The 21,042-nt window shown below is 45.0% G+C and overlaps 1 protein-coding gene across 3 annotated transcripts in view; it reads right to left on the bottom strand.

Annotated features, from left to right (window-relative positions):
- The window catches only part of SEPHS1 (selenophosphate synthetase 1), a 79,414-nt gene extending 58,617 nt beyond the window's left edge, over window positions 1-20,797 (bottom strand). The window contains exons 1-2 of one of the 3 annotated variants that reach the window (XM_044280094.1): window positions 20,666-20,797; window positions 2,830-3,090 (exon numbers count right to left, since the gene is read on the bottom strand). In XM_044280094.1, coding sequence (XP_044136029.1) covers window positions 2,830-3,022 — 193 coding nt within the window. In that variant the 5' untranslated portion in view covers window positions 3,023-3,090; window positions 20,666-20,797. The other 2 variants (XM_044280093.1, XM_044280095.1) reach the window with 2 other exon arrangements.
- Between the last annotated feature and the right edge of the window lie 245 nt (window positions 20,798-21,042).

Below are 21,042 nucleotides of genomic sequence, written 5' to 3' on the forward strand. Positions count from 1 at the left end.
AAGACTCGGTGACGTACCGGGTCCCTTTCTGCCGAGTGAAGCCTCTTCTTCCGCTTCCCAGGGAGCCCGGTGACGTCACCCTCAGCCACATGAATTATTCAAAGTGCCTGGATGGGCGGTAACAAGGCGGCAACCAACCGCGCTAAGCCACGCCCATCCGGTCCGGTGACGTCACCGGGCAGGGCGCTTTATTATGAATGAAAGAGGCAGAGCACTGAATATTAATTAGGGGGCGGAGTCACGGCGGAGATGAAACCATGCTGCCGCGCTGTGCTGGGAACCACAGTGCAGTGCGGCAGGAAGGTAGGAAAAAATAAACATAGGTGTAAACAAAGCGTGGGGGGACCGTATGAGCCATATAGAAATGGTGAAAATACTTAAAAACATATGGGGGGACCTTGATTCAGCTGTTAATAGGGAGTACATAAAAAAAAAAAATTAAATTTGATCCCGGACAACCCCTTTAAGGTTAATCTTTATTTTCTTATTTTTATTTGTAAAATAAAGAGGCGTGGTCATTTGAAATTTGATATAATTTTTATTTTTTTTAACTTTTTTCACACTCATTTTTATTTCCCCTTGGGGACTGTAACATGTGATTATCTTTTTGTTTATATCATAGATTGCAACAGTTTACCAATGCAGTCTATGGAAGAGTCATGATTAAGAATCATATTATAGTAGGCGAAACACGTGGATGCTGCACTGCATTGTGTCATACTTGGATTTTATATACAGTATCTCAGAAATGTGAGTCCACACCTCACATTCTTGTAAATATTTTATTATATCTTTTCATGGGACAACACTAAAGGTCTGACACTTTGATATAATAAAAAGTAGTTAGTTTATAGCTTGTATAACAGTGTAAATTAGATCTTCTAGATGTGCTGCCGCCAAATATCGATTCTGCATGGGGGCAAGCAATGGAATTAGATATCCGCACCAATGATCCTATTACCCTCGCTTAGTGTCTTTTATTCTAGGACTATCAGCATATACTACTTTTCCTTTGAAGTGGGATTGCGGATTTAGAAAGAAGAAAGCAATGGTTTAAAGAAAGACTGGCAACAAGAACCTGATGATAGAGTAAAACAGAGAAGACATTCCTCCTTTCAGATGTGCACATCAGCCATAATTACAGAGGACTGATGCTCTGGTCACAATTCCTCATACAGGAACTTCAGGTTGCAATGTAAAACATTGGATTTGCCAGTCGGCAAGACTTTATGGAAGCTCCTGAAACATTCTGGTGACTGCTCACAGGGAGAAACTTCCAAAAGCTGACGCTAACAAAATGGTTGTCTTTCTTTGAACGGAGAAGATGAGGAAATTTTCTCCCATGATTCCATCTCTTTACTTGAATACCAACTGAAGGAGAAGGATTTGGCCTTAAAGGGGGGTATCCCATGAAAAACATTTATCACCTATCCACAGCGTAGGTAATAAATATATGGTTGCTGGGGCCCTGATCCATGAGCATTATGGAAACTGCAGTGCCCTGTATTCATCAGAACACCTCACCGATCAGTTGGATAAAGAGAAAAATATTTACAGTGGGTAAACCCCTTTAAAAGGTTGGGACATCTCTTGCCTGGTCTCCACTGAAATGGAGCATTGAGGAAGACTGATGATCTAGTAACCTACCCCCCAGCCAAAGACTAAGCTGCTAAAAGGGGTTGTGCAGCCAGTACATATTGATGACCTAGCCTCTAATCAGTGGGGGTCCTACACCCGGCACCCCCGCTGATCAGCTGTCTGAAGAGGAGGCAGCGCTCCATGCGAGTACTGCTTCCTCTTCATTACACAACGAGCCATCTCACCCTGTAGTGGTGGTGTAGTATAATTACAAGTACTCGCTTCATTCAAGAGGAGGCGGCATTCAAAGCGTGCACTACTTCCTCTTCTTTACAGTACCCCTCGTCTCAGAAGCGCACATGGTGCATCGCCTCCTCTTCAAACAGATGACAGCCAGGGATGCTGAGTGTCGGTCCCCCACCAATCAGATATTGATGACCTATCTTGAGGATGGGTGAAAAAATGTGCTTTCTGGGACACATATTGGTTGGCAATATAGCTTAACACAGAATAATGTAGAAGTATCACCAGTACATGGTGAAGATACTTGGAACTTCATATACAGACAAACCATTTCCATTTAACAGTCTATCCTAAAACTAAGGCCTCAAGCACACGACCGTTCAGTTTTTTGCGGTCCGCAAACCGCGAATCCGCAAAAAATGGAAACCGGCCATGTGCCTTCCGCAATTTGCGGAACGGAAGGCCCATTGTAGAAATGCCTATTCTTGTCCGCAAAAACGGACAAGAATAGGACATGCCATTTTTATTTTGCGGGGCCACGGAACGGTGCAACGGATGCGGACAGAACACAAATTGAAGCGAATGGGTCCGCACCCGAGCCGCAAAAACTGCGGCTCGGATGCGGACTACAACAACGGTCGTGTGCATGAGGCCTAACCATTATTAGCAAAGCTTCTAAGAGTTTAAATGAATGAAACTTTACTTAGGAAACAAAGCTATAAGGGGTTGTTTAATGGGGTCCTCAATATGCAGAGCTGCTTTGTTGGTCTAGTGCATTTTCTTTTCCAAATAATGAGATTCTACTTGTCATTCCTGGTCAGTGCAGAAAGAATATTATTGGCCTGGGAAGAAAACGGACCGTGATCAGTGATCCCTCCACGACTTTAAACGTTAGATTAATGTGGAGTAACGACACAAAACAACAACAAGGAAAGCACTGTATAATAATACAAGAAATAGACTTCTTTACCTATTTGAGAGGAAACAAAACGCATTAGCACTACTTACCCAACCTTGGCATAACTGCTCCAAGAAACTGCTCATCTTCCTGGAAGTGATTATCTTGCAAGGACTCCAGCAGTTTTTGCAAGACATCTTGAGGGACTTTGCAACCAGTGCCTTTAAGTTCTGCAAAGCGAGTGAGGCGGAAGCTTTTGTCAAGCTCGTAACTCTCTGGATTGAAGGACTCCCGGACAGACATGTTTTACAGACAGATTAATCTCCGTTTCTGTTTAGAGAACAATTCTGTTAGCTTCTTGATGGATTAACCTAGGCAGAGAAATTCAGAAGAAACAGTCATGTAAAGCTACTCTAGATAGAGAATTCAAAAGACAGGTATTCATTTTGCCACAATTATTCTACAAAAAAAAATAATAATAATGAAGCGTTCAAGGATTATTTCCATCCAACCGTAAAATGGATTTCACGTTACTTGGACCTAGCAGCTCCATAAAATACTACAAAACCACATAAAAACTACAGATCCAATACTATGGACCATTTTCGTGTGGTTGCTTCATATCTGATGGAGTGGTCCGAGTTACAATGTTGCCTAAGAACACTGCCATGAATAGAGAATGGTATCAAAACCTCCTCCACAAGCAACTTCTCCCAAACATCCAGGAACAATTTGGCGATGGTCTATCATGATGGAGCACCACGTCACAAAGCAAAGGTGATAACCAAATGGCTTAGTAAACAAAAGATTTAAATTTTGGGTCCACGGCCAGGAAAATCTCCAGATCTCAATCCCAGAGAGAACCTGTGGTCAGTCTTGCAAAATGCGGTGGACAAACAAAAACATAGTTGTGATAAACTCCAAGCACTGATTAGACAAGGAGTGCCTGCCATCATCAGCGTTCCAGAAAGGGATATCATGGCACACCATGATTTGTAACTTTTTAACCATCAACATTTTTCTAAAGTGGTGATAAAAGAAGTGGGGCTTAGAAAAATGGGGTGGGCTTAGGCTACTTTCACACTAGCGCTTGATCGGATCCGATCATATTAATGCAGACGGAGGCTCCGTTCAGTACGGATCCGTCTGCATTAATAACTTAGAAAAATTTCGAAGTGCGCAAGATGCCTGAGCGGATCCGTTCAGACTTTCAATGTAAAGTCAATGGGGTACGGATCCGCTTGAAGATTGAGCCATATGGTGTCATCTTCAAGCGGATCCGTTCCCATTGACTTACATTGTAAGTCTGAACGGATCCGCTCGCCTCCGCACGGCCAGGCGGACAGCTGAACGCTGCAAGCAGCGTTCAGCTGTCCGCCTGGCCGTGCGGAGCGGAGGCTGAACGCCGCCAGACTGATGCAGTCTGAGCGGATCCGCTCCATTCAGACTGCATCAGGGCTGGACGGAGGCGTTCGGGTCCGCTCGTGAGCTCCTTCAAACGGAGCTCACGAGCGGACCGACGAACGCTAGTGTGAAAGTAGCCTTAGTGAGGCCCACCGGATTTATTATAACATGCCAGAAACTGGCATAAAATTATAGCTCAAGACTACGCATAACCCTTGCTCACAAAGATTTAAAGAGGACCTGTCACCACTCCTGACATTTCTGTTTTAATAGCTCCATGCATTCCCCGTGTAATAAAAATTCTGCAGCATCTATTCTTATGGCTCTATGTTGTGCCATTCCTCTATTATTTCTACTGGAAGTTATGAATGAATTGCTAGCAGTCTGCAGTAAGGGTACAGAGGGGAGGTAACCAGTTGGGGGGGTGTACCTGCACAGACTCACTCTATCCAAACAGTGCTGCCATTGTCAGTCTGTGCAGGTACCCCCCCCCCCCCCCAACTGGTTACCACCCCTCTGTACCCTTACTGCAGACTGCTGGCATTAATTCATAACTTCTAATAGAAATAATAGAGGAATGGCACAACATAGAGCCATAAGAATAGATGCTCCAGAATTGTTGTTATTACATGGGGAGTGCATGAAGCTATTAAAACAGGAATGGTGTTTAAGTTTCTGGTGCACAGAGGGCCAGAGATTGAATTCACTTATTAAAGGGATTATCCTCTGGATAGGTAATCATTATCTGATCGTTGAGGGTCTGATCAGCTGTTTGAAAAGGCACAAAAGCTCGCAGTAGCACCAAGGCTTTCTCCAGCTTCGCCTAAGCCATATTACGTCACGTTCATTGGTTATATAGACGCAGCTCAGCCTCATTGAAGTGAATGGGGCTGGGCTGCGATACCAAGCATAGCCACTATGCAATGGCCAGCACTGTGCTTAGTCAGCAGAGAGACTGCCGTGGTGCTACTGTCTTTTCAAACAGCTGATCGGAGGAGGTCCCGGGTGTCAGACCCCCACAGATCAGATACGAAGGTTAGGTCATCAATCAAAAAAATTCCTGGAAAACCCCTTTAAGAGGCTAAGTAGGCTCAACTTACTCCAGCACAGGGGATCAACAGTGGCATATAGGAATGCTAGTCTTGATAAATCTCCCCCATGAGTTTTTACACAAACTATGCATTTGTCAATAAAAGTTAAACAGAAACAGGATAAAATGCTTATAATCGTGCTACAGTATGCCACAGAAACATCTGTCAAAGAGACCTAAAAACAAACCTAGGAAACTTTGTGAAAACCAAAATTTGTATCGGTCTCAAAACCTTTGGCCACTACTGTAGGTTAAAGTTTTTGGTTTTTTTTTAAATCTAGGTGAAGCCCTTTTTGTTAGGGAACTTCCATCTGAATTTATATACTCCCTCTCAAAACTTCTGAGTGACTAAGGCTACTTTCACGCTGGCGTTTTGGTTTCCGTTTGTGAGATCCGTTCAGGGCTCTCAGAAGCGGTCCAAAACGGATCAGTTTTGCCCTAATGCATTCTGAATGGATAAGGATCCGCTCAGAATGCATCAGTTTGCCTCCGTTCCGCTTTGAAAGCGGACACCAAAGCGCAGCTTGCAGCGTTTTGGTGTCCGCCTGATGATGCGGAGGCAAACTGATCCGTCCTGACACACAATCTAAGTCAACGGGGACGGATCTGTTTTCACTGACACAATATGGCACAACAGAAAAGGGAGCCGACCCCCATTGACTTTCAATGGTGTTCAAGACGGATCCGTTAAAGATAACACAAACGGATCCGTTCTGAACGGATGCAGACGGTTGCACTATCTGAACGGATCCGTCTATGACGGATCCGCACAAAATACGAGTGTGAAAGTAGCCTAAGGGGGTTTGGTCTGACTCACTAATATACAGTGCAGAAAACCAAATGTCCCGTCACTCTTCTAGCACACCTATAGAATTCCACTGGCGAGACCAACACTGATGAACAAACAAGCAAGCAAAAAACATGAGAGTTCATATGTTGCTGATCTACTCTTCCATTGGAGATGGACTAAGGAGGCAAGGCTTAATCCATTTGTCCTACAGAAAACGGAGAGAGAGGCTCCTGCTTCAGCCAGGTGTCTTACAACCAGACAGGACTGAGAGGGGGAGGAGGCCACGCTTCTTGTACACACACTGATATTTCTTTGTATATTTTAGTATCAAAGTGTACCTAAATGTTCATAACTTCAAACATGTTCTAAATGTGCTGGAAATTATTATTATTTTTTATTGTTTTCCTAGTAAAATAGGCACCTGACGTTCAAGTGTCTATTGCACATTAGAATCCGTACTGCTGTGTACTAGGTCACTGAGTTTTGAGAAAACTTTTGCCATGTCACAGACATATGAAAAATTTTCATTGGTGGGGGTCTGAGCAGGAATTATGACGGGCCCACAGACTATGTACTGAGTCGGCATCGCTTCCTCTCCTGCAGCAAGGAGAGAGAGAACAACATGAGAGTACTTCTCTCTCCTCTTTCCGGTGATCGGTGACATTCAAATACCCACTGATTCAAACTTTTGATATATCTAGGACATATCAAAAGTTCTGTGAAAACTCAGTGACCTTTTAACTTATTGAATTACAACCTGAATATAGCTTCCCCCCCTTATCTGAAGAGAGGTGCAGGTAAGGTAAATATCTAATAACTTGGAGATCTATCTTTATGGTCTATGTGGTGTTCCACCAACGTGGCTGTTTCTATAAATCGGCAAAACAATTAGCCCCAGGCTTGTTTGCTTCAAGAAACATCTGAGATCTACGAAAACTTGGAATGGTGTTCTCGCTTGAGTAAACATGTTAGCGAATATCATGACTATGATCCAAATGTTTTATAATTTGTTGGACGGTGTCAGGATGAGCTAGACACTTTTTACTTGTAAGAAGGGAAGCAGAATGAAATTTGAAATGTGAAGCTCTGGGTCCTTTGGGCCTTTATGATCAGAATGACGTGTTCTTTTTTAGTAAATATCATAACGTGCAATATTATGTCATTTTATTCAAAGTACAGTATTATGATGTAGAAGGGGTTGCTATATGGAGTAGATAAGTCACCATGTTGACTAGGCCAACATGAAGCGGGGAGAAATGTGAAATGGCCATCGCCTGGTTCTAGCTTTTCATACCTCTGCCCAATGACTATTCCTTGATAAAAAAAATCTAGAGAACAGTGGTGAGTGTTGCATACTTTTGCTTCAATACCGTTTCATAAAACTAGAATGGTGTGCTGAAGCACTGTGGTCCTGATCTTGATTTAAAGGGGTTGTGTCACTTCAGCAAATGGCATTTAACGTTAATACAAGCCCCTTACTAATGTATTGTTATTATCTATATTGCTTCCTTTGCTGACTATATTGAATTTTCTCTTTCATCATATACACTGCTTGTTTCCATGGTTACAACCACCCTGCAATCCATCAGCAGTGGTCGTGCTTGCACACTATAAGGAAAAAGTGCAGCTTTCTCTGGTGGCCGAGACTGCGGGAGTGCACACAGTCCAGTTTATTTTTTTTAAATAATGTGCAAGCACAGCCACCACTGCTGGATTACAGGGTGGTAATAACCATGGAAATAAACAAACAAACAGTGTATAAAAGTGATGGAAAACTTAATCTAGCCAGAAAAGGAGGCAATATGGACACTCACAATACATTAGTAAGTGCCTGGTATTAACTTTCTCTACATGATAAATGCCATTTGCGGGAGTGAGAGAACCACTTTAATGCTTAGCTAGCTTTAAAAACAGTACCTGGCTAATCTGGCTGTTACAGTTAATTTGGAAAGTCTTCAGACCCTATCCATTTATTTCACATTTTGTTAAGTTACGGTCTTGTACTAAGATAAAAACACAAGTTTTCTCTGATCATTCTGCACTCAATACCCAATAATGAGAAAATGAAAACAAAAATTTAAGAAAATGTTTAAAAATTAGTTAAAAAGGGAAATACTTAATTTTCGCATAGACGCAAGTATTCGGACCCTTTGCTATGACACTTGAAATATAGCACTTGGGGCTTCCCGTTTCACTTGATCATCTCTGAGGTGTTTCTACACCTTGACGAGAGCCCCTGCCTATATAAGGTCTCATAGCTGACAATGCATATCAGTGAAAATTAAGCCATGAGGAGGCAACAACTGCCTGTACAGCCCAAAGACAGGGTTGTGTGGAGGCACTGATCTGGAAAAGAGTACAAAAATATTCTGCTGCACTAAAAGTTTCCAACAGCACAGTGGCCTCCAAAATTCTTAAATGGAAGAAGTTTGGAACAACCAGGAACGTTCATAGAGCTGGCTGCCCCTCCCAACTAAGTAATCGGGGGGGGATCATAGTGAGAGAGGTGAGCTAAAATACAATCATCCTTCTGGCCGACCTCCAAAAGATCCTATTTGCAGATAGGAAAACTTCCACAATGTCATCCATCACTGCAGCACTTCACCAATCTGAGCTTTTTGGCAGAGTGGCCAGAAAGAAGCCTTGCCTCAGTATTGAAAGCCAATGTGGAATTTGTAAAAAGACACCTAAAGGATTCTGACTGTGAGAAACAAGATTCTCTGGTCTGATGAAACCAAGATTAAACTTTTTAGTCATGTTTGGAGGAAACCAGGCACTCCTCATCACTTGCCCTATACCATTCCTACAGTGAAGCATGGTGGTGCCAGACTGGCTAAAGCTGAGGAAAAAGTAGAATGGAGCAAAGCACAGATATTCTTAATGAAAACCTGATACAGAGTGCTTTGAACCTCAGACTGGGCTGAAGGTTCACCTTACAACAAGACAAAGACCCTAAGCACAGAGCTAAGACAACACATGAGTGGCTTAGGGACAACTCTGTGAATGTCCTTCCGTGGCCCAGTCAGAGCCCTGACTTCATCTCTGGAGAGACCTGAAAACGGCTGTCCACAACAGTCCCCATCTAACGATCCTTTCAGATAATACAATCGTCTGCATCCCCTCAGAACGGATCCGTTTGTATTATCTTTAACATAGCCAAGACGGATCCTTCTTGAACACCATTGAAAGTCAATGGAGGACGGATCAGTTTTCAATTGTGCCAGATTGGGTCATAGAAAACGGATCCGTCCCCATTGACTTACATTGTGTGTCAGAACGGATTCGTTTTGCTCAGTTTCGTCAGACGGACACCTAAACGCTGCAAGTAGCATTTTGATGTCCCCATCCAAAGCAGAATGGAGACTGAACGGAGGCAAATTGATGAATTCTGAGCGGATCCTTTTCTATTCAGAATGCATTAGGGCAAAACTGATCCGTTTTGGACGGCTTGTGAGAGCCCTGAACGGATCTCAGAAACTAAAAGCCAAAACGCCAGTGTCAAAGTAGCTTAAATTAGCAGAGATTTTGAACACTGTTTTCACATTGTCATAATAAGTTATTGCAAGCAAATTGATGGGGAAAACCTGACTTTTATTTTAGCACAAGGCCACAACATAAAATGTTAAAGTGAAAGGATATGAAGACTATCCAAATGCACTGTACATAGCCTGAGATACATCAGAATAAAAGAGCTGTGAGCTCAGCCAGTGTAGAGGAGAAAATGCTGGCAGGCTGTAGAGAGAAATAGATTCTCCTCTCCCTGCATAGCTGTACATGACTCCAGAAGGGGTGGTTACCATGGACCTCTGTGTATGGTATCACCTTCCATTCTATATCAATCAAGGAGAATGTGTGCTTTCGGTCACACACAGTGGGGTCACCCCATATGCCCAATAAGACCATTTACTGAAGCCATGACCCAGACATTTACCAGCATCCAGATCATGGCATCAAAAAAGTCAAACGCTTGCACCACACATACAAACATCAACAATTTTTTTTTTTTAATTTTCTTGTACCTGATCTTTAGCGTAAAATATGCTGGTTGCTTCTCTAGCAATGCCTGTTTCAGCAATAATTATTATCACTAGACAGGGACGACTAATAGCAACATTTTTGCCATAAACAATCATTTTCAAATAATTAAAAAATAAAAATATGAGTATGGCCAATCTCAGGGAGGCGTATTTAGGGCAAGAAATACACTTCAGGAGGTGTTTACTGTCCTGAATGCTACTCCTATGTCATGGACCCACGGCATTATCATGATTTATAATGCAGTGTGTTCCTGCCTGACCTCAACTCTAATGATTTGCGCTGACAGAAATGTGAATACAATTTATTAGATGTGTCACAAACCAGCAGGTGTGAACCTACTGTGCCACGTGTCTTACCTCCTCTAAGTGAAGCCCTGGATCTTCACAGTACCCCCGATGGTGGGGATAGACTTTCAAGGGGAACACCAGGTCGCTACCTCTTGAGGATAGGCACACGAGGCAGCTGGTCCTGGCGGACCAGGAGGTATCAGAGAAAGGTACCAGAGGTGCAGGACAGAAGGAGGAGGCAGAAGCGTAGTCAGACAGGCAAGAGGTCGGGGCAGGTGGCACAGGTCACGCAATCCGGATCGGCAACAGGAGAGTCAAGGCAAGCAGCTAGGGATCTAACAGGTAGCAGAGTCCAGTAATACAGATACGAGTCAGGAACACTGGTGGAGCCCAGGAACCTTAGCAGGACACAAGGACCTTGACACTGAGGCATCTGGGAAGGGGTCTGAGCCAAATTATATATGTGCAGGAGGACTAGGATAGGTCAGTGAGATCACATGACCAAACCCATAAAGCACAGGAAGTGAAACACGCCGGCCCTTAAGGAAGTGCTACAGGAAACAAGCATGCTGTGGCCAGGGCTGAGAGCAAACTGTGTAGTGGATCCCAGAACAACAGCACCCACACAGACAGAGCTCAGGACTGCAACAGTGAATGGGAAGCACCGGCCGGCTGTTACAGTACCCACACCCTTACACCCCCCTCTTCTTGAGTCCACGACGAGACAAACTTCTCAATCAAGCTTGGGGCATGAATGTTTTCCTCTGGTTCCCAAGACTTCTCCTCAGGACCAAAGCCTTTCCAGTCCACAAGATAGTAGGTCTTCTTACTGTGCTTCTTGATGTCCAGGAGGTCTTTGACCTCAAATGTCTCGTCAGAATCTTCAGATACCGGAGTTGAAGTAGAAGGAGCTGTCGAGAAGCGATTAAGAACTACCCGTTTTAGCAAGGACATGTGGAAGGCATTAGGAATATGCCGAGAGAGAGGCAGACTTAACTTGTATGTCACTTTGTTGAGCCTCCTAAATACTTCAAAAAGGTCCAAGGAACCTAGGAGCAAACTTGAAACTGGGAACACTTAGGCCTCTAGCACACGACCGTATGAAATTTGCTGTATTTTGCAGTCTACAAAAAATACAGATGACATCCGTGTGAATTCTGTTTTTTGCGGAACAGAACATCTGGCCCCTAATAGAACAGTATTATCCTTGACAGTTATGCGGACAATAATAGGACATGCTCCATCTTTGAACGGAACGGAAATACGGAAACGGAATGCATACGAAGTACCTTACGTTTAATTTTTTTTGCGGATCCATTGAAAGGCAGTTTTCTTCTTTTGTCTGCATTCGCTTTCATGCGGGTCATCGCTTTGTTGATGCAGTCCTTGGTGTCACCCCAAATCCTCTAAATATGCCTACAGTAGACTCACTAGAGTGGTTGTTATAAGAGAATTCAGCCCAAGGTAGTAATTGTACCCAGTTGTCGTGTTGGGCTGAAACAAAATGCCAGAGATAGTTTTTTAATATATGATTGACCCGCTCTACTTGCCCGTTGGTCTGGGAATGAAAATGGAAGAGAAGTCCAGCTCAATTTCGAGCAGCCGGCAAAGAGCTCTCCAGAGCTTAGAGGTAAACTGGACTCCGCGATCAGAAACAATATGGCAAGGTAGACCATGCAAGCGGAATGTGTCTCACGAACATTTTAGCAAGTTCAGCAGCCGATGGCAGTCCAGCCAAAGGAATGAAGTGCGCCATCTTGGAGAAGCAGGCCACGAAGAGGGCAAACCTGTAACAAAGTCCATGGCAATGTGTTGCCATGGGGCATCAGGAAGAGGTAACAGCCCGGGTGGTTTGGTCCTAGAGACTCTATTCTGAGCACAGGCGGTGCAGGCATACACATCATCACGCACATCCTTAGACAGTGTGGGCCACCAGTAGCAGCGAGACAAAAGTTCTGTGGTTTTGCGGACCTCTGGGTGATCAGCCAGTTTGGAGTTGTGACCCCAATCTAGAATACGTTTTCTCTTGGCAGATGGCACAAATGTCTTCCTGGGAGGGATGTCTTTTACCAGAACAGGAGCCACTGTAATGAAGCAAACAGTATCTACAATGTACTGGGGCTCCTCCTGCTGGTCAGAGAAATCAAATGACCTAGACCAGTGATGGCTAACCTTGGCACTCCAGCTGTGGTAAAACTACAACTCCCAAGATGCCCTCTTGCTTGGCTGCTCTCAGAACTGTATAGAAATAAATGGAGCATGCTGGGAGTCGTAGCTTCACCACAGCTGGAGTGCCAAGGTTAGCCATCACTGACCTAGACAGTGCATCCGCCTTGATGTTCTTCTCGGCCAGGTGAAAGTGAAGCTCAAAATAAAAACGGGAGAAGAGTGACCATCTGGCTTGGCAAGGGTTCAGACGCTGAGCTATCTGCAGATATATAAGGTTCTTGTGGTCGGTAAAGATCATCACTGGATGCTGGGCCCCCTCCAATAGATAACACCACTCCTTCAAGGCAAGTTTTATGGCCAGAAGCTCTGTCTCCTATGCAGTAATTCCTCTCAGCAGGGGAGAAGAGCTTGGAGAAAAATCCACATGTAAACATCTTGCCCTTGGAACCCTTCTTTAGTAAAACAGTACCAGCTCCTATGGAGGCGACATCCACTTCTATAAAGAATTGGCGGGAGACATCAGGAAGACACAGAACAGGTGCAGAAGCAAAGGCCCTTTTTAATTGGACGAAGGCGGCCTCTGCCTCAGGAGTCCAGTCTCTGGCATTCACCCTTTTCTTAGTAAGAGCGGAGACGCAAGATGAAAAGTTCGGGATGACCTGACGATAGAAATTAGCAAATCCAAGGAAGCGCTGTATAGCACAAAGACCCTGTGGGCGGGGTCCATTACTGCATTCAATTTTTCAGGATCCATCTGCAACCCGGCATCCGAGATTATGTATCTGAGGAATGGTACAGAAGATTTTTCAAAGATGCATTTCTCGAGTTTGTCATAAAGTCGATTCTCTCTTAACTCCAGTGAGTGGTCAGATCTCGAGAATAGATCAGTATATTGTCCAGGTACACTATCACGCAGACATAGAGCAGGTCCCAGAAAATTTTGTTTACTAACTCCTGGAATACTGCGGGAGCATTACACAGACCAAAGGGCATGATGAGAAACCAGTAGTGTTCATCACAAGTGTTTAAAGCAGTGTTCCAGTCATCGCCCTTTCGAATGCAGATAAGGTTGTATGCGCCGCGAAGGTTGAATTTTTTGAAGACCTTAGCTCCCCGGATCCTGAAACTCTGAACGGACAAGGATAGGACTGTTCTATTAGGGGCCAGCTGTTCCGTTCCGCAAAATACGGAATGCACACGGACGTCATCCATATTTTTGGCAAACCATATATATTTTGCGGTCCGCAAAATATATATGGTCATGTACATAAGGCCTTACATTGTTTTTACATGTAAACCTCTGCTTGAATGAGTCTCAGGTACAAATAAGGCTACTTTCACACTAGCGTTATTCTTTTCCAGCGTTGAGTTCCGTTCTAGGGGCTCAATAGCGAAAAAGAACTGATCAGTTTTATCCTAATGCATTCTGAATGGAGAGCAATCCGTTCAGGATGTCTTCAGTTCAGTCTTTTTGACTTTTCAGGACGGAGATAATACCGCAGTATGCCGCAGTTTTATCTCTATCCAAAGTTCCGGAACACTTGCAGGAATGCCCATTGACATGCATTAATGCCGGATCTGGCCCCAAGTGTTCCAGAAAAACTGATCCAGCATAGCGGTCTGCACATGCTCAAACCGCAAAAATGACACTGAAGAGACAGATCCTGCATTTCAATGCACTTGTCATACGGATCATGATCCTGATCTGTCTGACAAATGCTATCAGTTTGCATGTGTTTTGAAGGATCCGGCAGGCAGTTCCTGCGATGGAACCACCTGCCGGAATCCTCTGCCGCAAGTGTGAAAGTACTCTAATTCCTGTTTGTCACAAAGTTGCATGAAGGTGGACATGTCTGTTCACAGTCTGTCAAGGCTGTATTTTATACACCCGTTAAAGTGAACCTGTCACCGGGATTTTGGGTATAGAGCTAAGGACATGGGTTGCTAGATGGCCACTAGCACATCCGCAATATCCAGTCCTCATAGCTCTGTGTGCTTTTATTGTGTAAAAAAAAACGATTTGATACATATGCAAATTAACATAAAAGAGTCATATCTTACTTGTGTGAGCAGAGAAGAGTCATATTTTCAAGCTTTGACTCCTCTCAGGTTAATTTGCATATGTATCAAATCGTTTTTTCTACACAATAAAAGCACACAGAGCTATGGGGACTGGGTATTGCGGATGTGCTAGTGGCCATCTAGCAACCCATGTCCTCAGCTCTATACCCAAAATCCCGGTGACAGGTTCCCTTTAAGTTTTAAAAATAAATAAATAAATAAAACAAAAGTGGCTTGACCAGTCTTGATGCAGTTCTGGTGATTTTACGATTTTAGATATGTGCAAATACATTTAGGCCTAAATTATACGTACAAACTGTGCCTAAGGAGTTGTGTTGTGCAGAACTTTCTGCTTCATGCAGATTAACCATATTCATATTTATGCAGTTGGAATGGAAAGTTACACTGGGGAGTACTTTGTGCACATAATAAGGTGCTATGTGGCATTTCGATAACATGACCTATGACTAAATTTCAAAATATATATGGGTTTTGGGTAGTGGTAGAGGTGTGAGTAATGGGAAGCCCACTGATCCAGATAACAGAGGTCTCATTCCCCCACTGTAGTGGGGTGCAGATCAAGCATGTACTGCTGCTCTACTTATTCTCTATGGGGTGGCCAGATAGAGGACAGCTTGATTGACCTGCCGCTCCATTCAGACAGGGGAATGGGACCTCCATTCTTGGGATCAGTGAGAGTCCCAGCAGTTGCCACCCATCGATCTCATAATTATCCCCTTTTAAACCTGGCTCAACCCCTTCAAGGCCCCTAAATAAAATTAAACTAATGTCAGCTAAAACAGTAGTCAATCTATTCTGTATGGGGAGTGCCCGACTCCCCTGAGAGATAAGGGGGAAAGAAGGATCAGATGCATTGAGTTTCGACAACCGATCCTTTTGCTCTCTTGGGAGATGAGCAGCTGATAAAGGTGTCTGGCAGCAGCCGGCTGTCTTTAGTTGGTCGGCGCATGCGCAATAAGAAAAGCTATTCCTCTGCCCATAATGGGCAGAGCAGTGCGCAGGTGTGGGCCAGTTCCCAGGCCGCCGTCCTCTGGTGCCGCTCGTGATGTCCCCCTGTAGGAGGTGTGTTTTTCTGGGCACATCACCCAATAACGCCGCCCCTGGGCACCTTCCAAAAGCTCATTTGCATAAGTTTAAAAAGCGTTATTTTCGTGATCTGGACGAGGGACACAGAAGAGAAAGGTACGATTGTAATGAGGGTCAAAGAGTCTATAACCTGATCTGAGTGGTCCAAAACACTCAGATTAGGTGAAAGACTCCCTTTAAGATCTTATCAGCTGTATTCAGGATCATCATCCCTGACAAGCAGAGCGGAGGATGAGGCAGCTCTTCAGCTCAGTGCTGTGAAGTAACTCATCCTCCTGTGTGATTAGGACAGGTTTTGTGTGTACTAATAGGACGGCAACCATTTTATTTCTCCTAATGATTGCTCCCCAGACAAAACAAGCCATTAGAACTAATGAAAGGTATTTGGGAATATATTTAGAATGAAGGAATATTTAAGTATTTTCACTTTCTTAATTCCTGGAGAACCCCTTTAACCAGCTAATAAGCGGGGGTGTCAGGAGTCAGACCCCCGCTGTTCTCATACCAATATGTCCTCAGGATAAGCCATCGATATGAAAATTCAGGAGAACCCCTTTAACTGTCTAATGGGTGGTGGGATTCTACATTGCAAGTGACTTGCCGCCAAACTGCACTACAAAATAGTCATGCAACAGCAAGTCACAGCCTGATCGCACAAAATTTTTTGGTTACATAGTCGCTGATTTATATGACCATAGCTGCATAGTAGACCTAGTCTAAGGATCTTATCTGTCTAACTATTGCATGGACTTCGCTATTCATTGTAGTCAATGCTGGCACAATACTGATGGAATTAAACAGGAAAGCCATAAAGTGCCTCACAGCTAGTGTTGAGTAAACTTCTGTTTTCAAGTTCGGTGTAGAAGTTTCAGATTATCTAAGAATTCTAATATGGATTCCGCTACCACGGACCATGTTATGGTCTGTGGTAGCGTAATCCATAACGGAAATTCTTAGATAACCCGAACCTTGTACGCCGAGCTTGAAAACACAAGTTTGCTCATCCCTACTCACAACCATTTAACGAAATTGCAGAGCATGCTGCATCAGCACTGCCACAAAAGAAGCAAGACCCTGACCAGAACGCCATCGTCTCCATGTCCTACCATACCTGAATCGCCATAAAGTGAGGAGGAACGGGATGCTGACCAGCGTACAGGCCTTGGATTTTCTAAAACCTCAACCAAAATGGAAAATAAAACTACGCCTTTGTATACAAGGAGGCCCTGTACATGGAATAAATCACACATGTAAAAGGAGAAGCAGCCCATGCTGACAGGACAATCATGCCAGCTCAGGCCCTCCCTATCTCTCCTACAATTAGAAACAGATTCGGGAAAGCGGTTAAATGCATCACAGAAGAGACGGACAGAAGTGTATGTGCTGCCATCACACAACCAGGAACACCTTCAGAACGTGCCTTTAATGCAGCAAAGACAGGCCTTTATTGTGTGCAAGCGCCAGGCTTTTTGTGCCCCACACAGCACACGGGTACCTGCATCTGTTTACTGCCAGGTCTGCAGAAAGGCTGCTAACCCTTCACTGACCGCACTGCTGCCACAGCTATAGACGAGCCTGGATATCAACTCTGGAGCAACTGATATCCCTGCCTGCCAATTTCCTCCCATTATTAAAGAGATTTAGAATGAATATATTTGTTTATTTTTTGATAATTTTAGCATAATTCCGTTTAAAGAGGACCTGTCAGTTTTAGTAACTATTTGCATTCCCCATGTAATAACAATTCTGCAACATCTATTCTCATGACTATGTTGTACTATTCCTCTATTATTCCTACTAGAAGTTATGAATGAATTGTTTGCAGTTTGTAATGAAGGCGTCTCTGCACAATCTGACACTATCCAATCAGTGCCGCCAGTGTTAGACTGTGCAGCCCCCCCCCCCCCCCATGGTAACACCCATCTGGACCTTTACTGCAGACGGTCAGTAAATCATTCATGGCCTAGCAGCAATAAAAGAATGGCACATCATAGACTCATAAGTATAAATGTATTTTTACTCATATAGCTCCTTACAGACATTATCATCACTTGCTCCAAAATAGTGTATTACATAGGGAATGTGAGTAGTTACTAAAGCAGAAATGTCAGGAGAGGTGACAGGTCCTCTTTAAAGGGGTTGTCTCACTTCAGCAAATTACATTTATCATGTAGAGAAAGTTAATACAAGGCTCTTACTAATGTATTGCGATTCTCCATATTGTCTCCTTGGCTGGTTGGATTCATTTTTCCATCATATTATACACTGTTCATTTCCATGGTTACAGACCACCCTGCAGTCCAGCAGTGGTGGTCGTGCTTGCACACTATAGGAAAAGGCACTGGCATCTCTGGTAGTTGCAACTGTGGGAGCTCACATAGGCCGATGCTTTTTCTTATAGTGTGCAAGCACGACCACCACTGATGGATTGCAGGGTGGTCTGTAACCATGGAAACAAGCATTGTATAATGTGACGGAAAAGTGAATCCAGCCAGCAAGCGAAGTAATATGGATAATAACAATACATTAGTAAGTGGCTTCTTTTAAAAGGGATTCTGTCACCTCTCATAACACAAATTCAGATTTTAAACCAGTCATGCTCCACAGATTACCTTGAATCGGCTTTGCTGCTCTATACTGTAATCCGTCCAGTAGTTTTGCTGAAAAACGACTTTTATAATTATGCTAATTAATCCTGAAGGTGCCCAGAGGGGCGTTATGTTCCACTTTGTGTGCCCAGTAACGCCCCCTGCAGTGCCCAAAACGCCTTCCTACTGAATCCCTAACCGCCCACAGCATCTCATCCCTCTCCTCCCCCTCCCTGACAGCCGAGCGAACTCTCGCGCAGACGCAGTACCCACTGAGGGCTGCGCCAGTGCGATTTGCTGGAGACTGAGGGCAGGAGCTTCATCGTCGTCACTGGGCATGCGCCGAGCCCAGTGACGTCCGATGCTCGCTCTTCCCTCAGTCTCCAGCAAATCGCACTGGAGACTGGAGAAGATGCCGGCTGCGCGAGCAAGTGGATTAAGGCAAGTTAAATGATTTTTTATTTAACCCCTCCAGCCCTATTGTATTATGCATGCTGCATTAAGAATGCTATTATTTTCCTTTATAACCATGTTATAAGGGAAAATAATAATGATCGGGTCTCCATCCCGATCGTCTCCTAGCAATCGTGCGTGAAAATCGCACCGCATCCGCACTTGCTTCTATGGGGCCTGCGTTGCGTGATAAACGCACAATATAGAACATGCTGCGATTGTCACGCAACGCATGAGTGATTCGTGAAAATCACAGCTCATGTGCACAGCCCCATAGAAATGAAATGAATGGGTCCGAATTCAGTGCGGGTGCAATGCGCTCAGCACCCGCACAGAAATCTCGCCTGTGTGAACTCAGCCTAAGGTATATTGGTACACCATAGACCACAGGGTGTGAGTGCCCACAGAGAGGGCTCCGAGTTCCGCTCTGACACCAATGCCATAGGTTCACCACAATAAAGAAAGAGATATATATATGGAGGTGATCGCTGCACGTAAATGCAATTCTTCACCTCCACCGACGAGCAGGCAGTTGTCGGGAAGGAACGCTTTCTCCCTCATAAGTTAGGCAGTATAAATGTGCTTTAGGTGGCTACAGTCACTTCTTGAAAAGGAGGTTATCAAAGCGGGAGAATACCAGATAGTAATGATCACGGGACGGCCATTTATCAGGACCTTTTCAGGGGTTGTGTCACTTCAACAAATGGCATTCATTATGTAGAGAAAGTGAATGTCAAGCTCTTACTAATGTATTGTGATGGTCAATATTGCCTCCTTTGCTGGCTGGATTCATTTTTCCATCATATTATCCATGGCTCGTATCCAGAGGTTAAGGCAGCACAGATATGAGGCGGCAGGGACAAGAGCTGCTACACATGCCTGCTCCCACGGTCCCAGCCACCAGAGAGGCAATGTGTAGGCATGACCACCGCTGCTGGGTTGTAGGGTGGTCATAAGCCCTGGATACAAGCAGTGTACAACGTGATCATGAGCCTATGTGAAACGACTGATAACGGGGAGCATAGCTTGTAGTCAGACTTTAGGTCTCGCGTCCCTTTAACTACCACCTTCGCCACCACCGATGGCACCAGACCAGCATAGCCAAATGTGAAGACTTCGGAAACACCATTTTACACAACCACCACCCCAGCGCAGAGGAATTTCCTCCGAGTAGTCGTGACCTCGTGTTAACCCCAACAGAAAGGTTACCTGAGGTCACCCAGGCAGACAACTACATGACAGCTCAGCACAAGACACTTAAAGGGACATCCTCCAGACGTCTCAAACACAAATGGCGTAAAAGCTGAGGACTGGCGCGGGCGGCTATTGGAATAGAGAGCGCATTAGAGCCATTTCTATTATAGACTGTCATGCAGTTCTCCAGGGTGCAGGTGAAGGGGCCACCACTGCACAGAAAGCAGCAGGATTCCAATGGGGGCCCTGAAGAGCCTGCTGCACACAATAGTAGCATGCAGATGGGGGAGGCCAGCACTGCAAGGGTTACTAGGAGAGGGGGCTCCAGGAAGCTGTGCGGGCACACACAGGCTGCAGGCCGGGGGCACACAGGGCACTGCACTCAATATGCATTTGTTATGGCTCTGGGCCCCAGGCCCGGGCTGCTCCCTCCTCCCCACCCGCCTTAAAGGCGCAGGGCGACACCAAGTCGGCCGGACTGCCTCGTCCCGTCTGCCAGGCCTAGGGTAAAGGCCGGCCAGAGTGAAAATGTCGGCACTGGGCTTCCATTAACCCCGCCGCTGCCAGTCCTCCCAACCCTTAAGGCGGCACGGCCTGCTCCACACCCTCCGCAGCTCACCGGCCGGGCACACGGATCACGTGTGAGGGGGGACACGACCCTACTCACCAGATCTATATTCTTTACTTAACGGTTCCCCTTTAAGCGGCGGTGGCGGGCGCCCTCCCCTGTGATTCCTCCGCTCCTCCTCCCTCCCTCTCACTTACCGGTTCTCCATCCGCCTCCCTCCGCAGGCTCCCGCACACCCACAATGCACCGCGCCGCCTGCACACATGCACTCTCTTATACTTTATTATTATAGCAGTCAGCTATTACGTGACTGAACCGTGCACTTCTAGGCTGAGCTTCCATGACCCCCACGTTATACATGTCAGGTCGTACCCGGCAGGGTGCGCTCTATTGCCCCGGGCTTCACTGAGAATAAGGCAGCCCTTGCGAGGAGCATGGCCCTGGTGTAGGCACTGGGCACCTTATATACCGGTAATCCTATGTATTGTATGGCAGCCAATCAGATCACTGCTTTTGTGTTTATAGCCTACATTGCAGAATGATAGAAGGGATTTGATTGGTTGCTGTGTTGCAC

This window comes from Bufo gargarizans, chromosome 2 (assembly GCF_014858855.1).
Source record: "Bufo gargarizans isolate SCDJY-AF-19 chromosome 2, ASM1485885v1, whole genome shotgun sequence".
Taxonomy (NCBI): domain Eukaryota; kingdom Metazoa; phylum Chordata; class Amphibia; order Anura; family Bufonidae; genus Bufo; species Bufo gargarizans.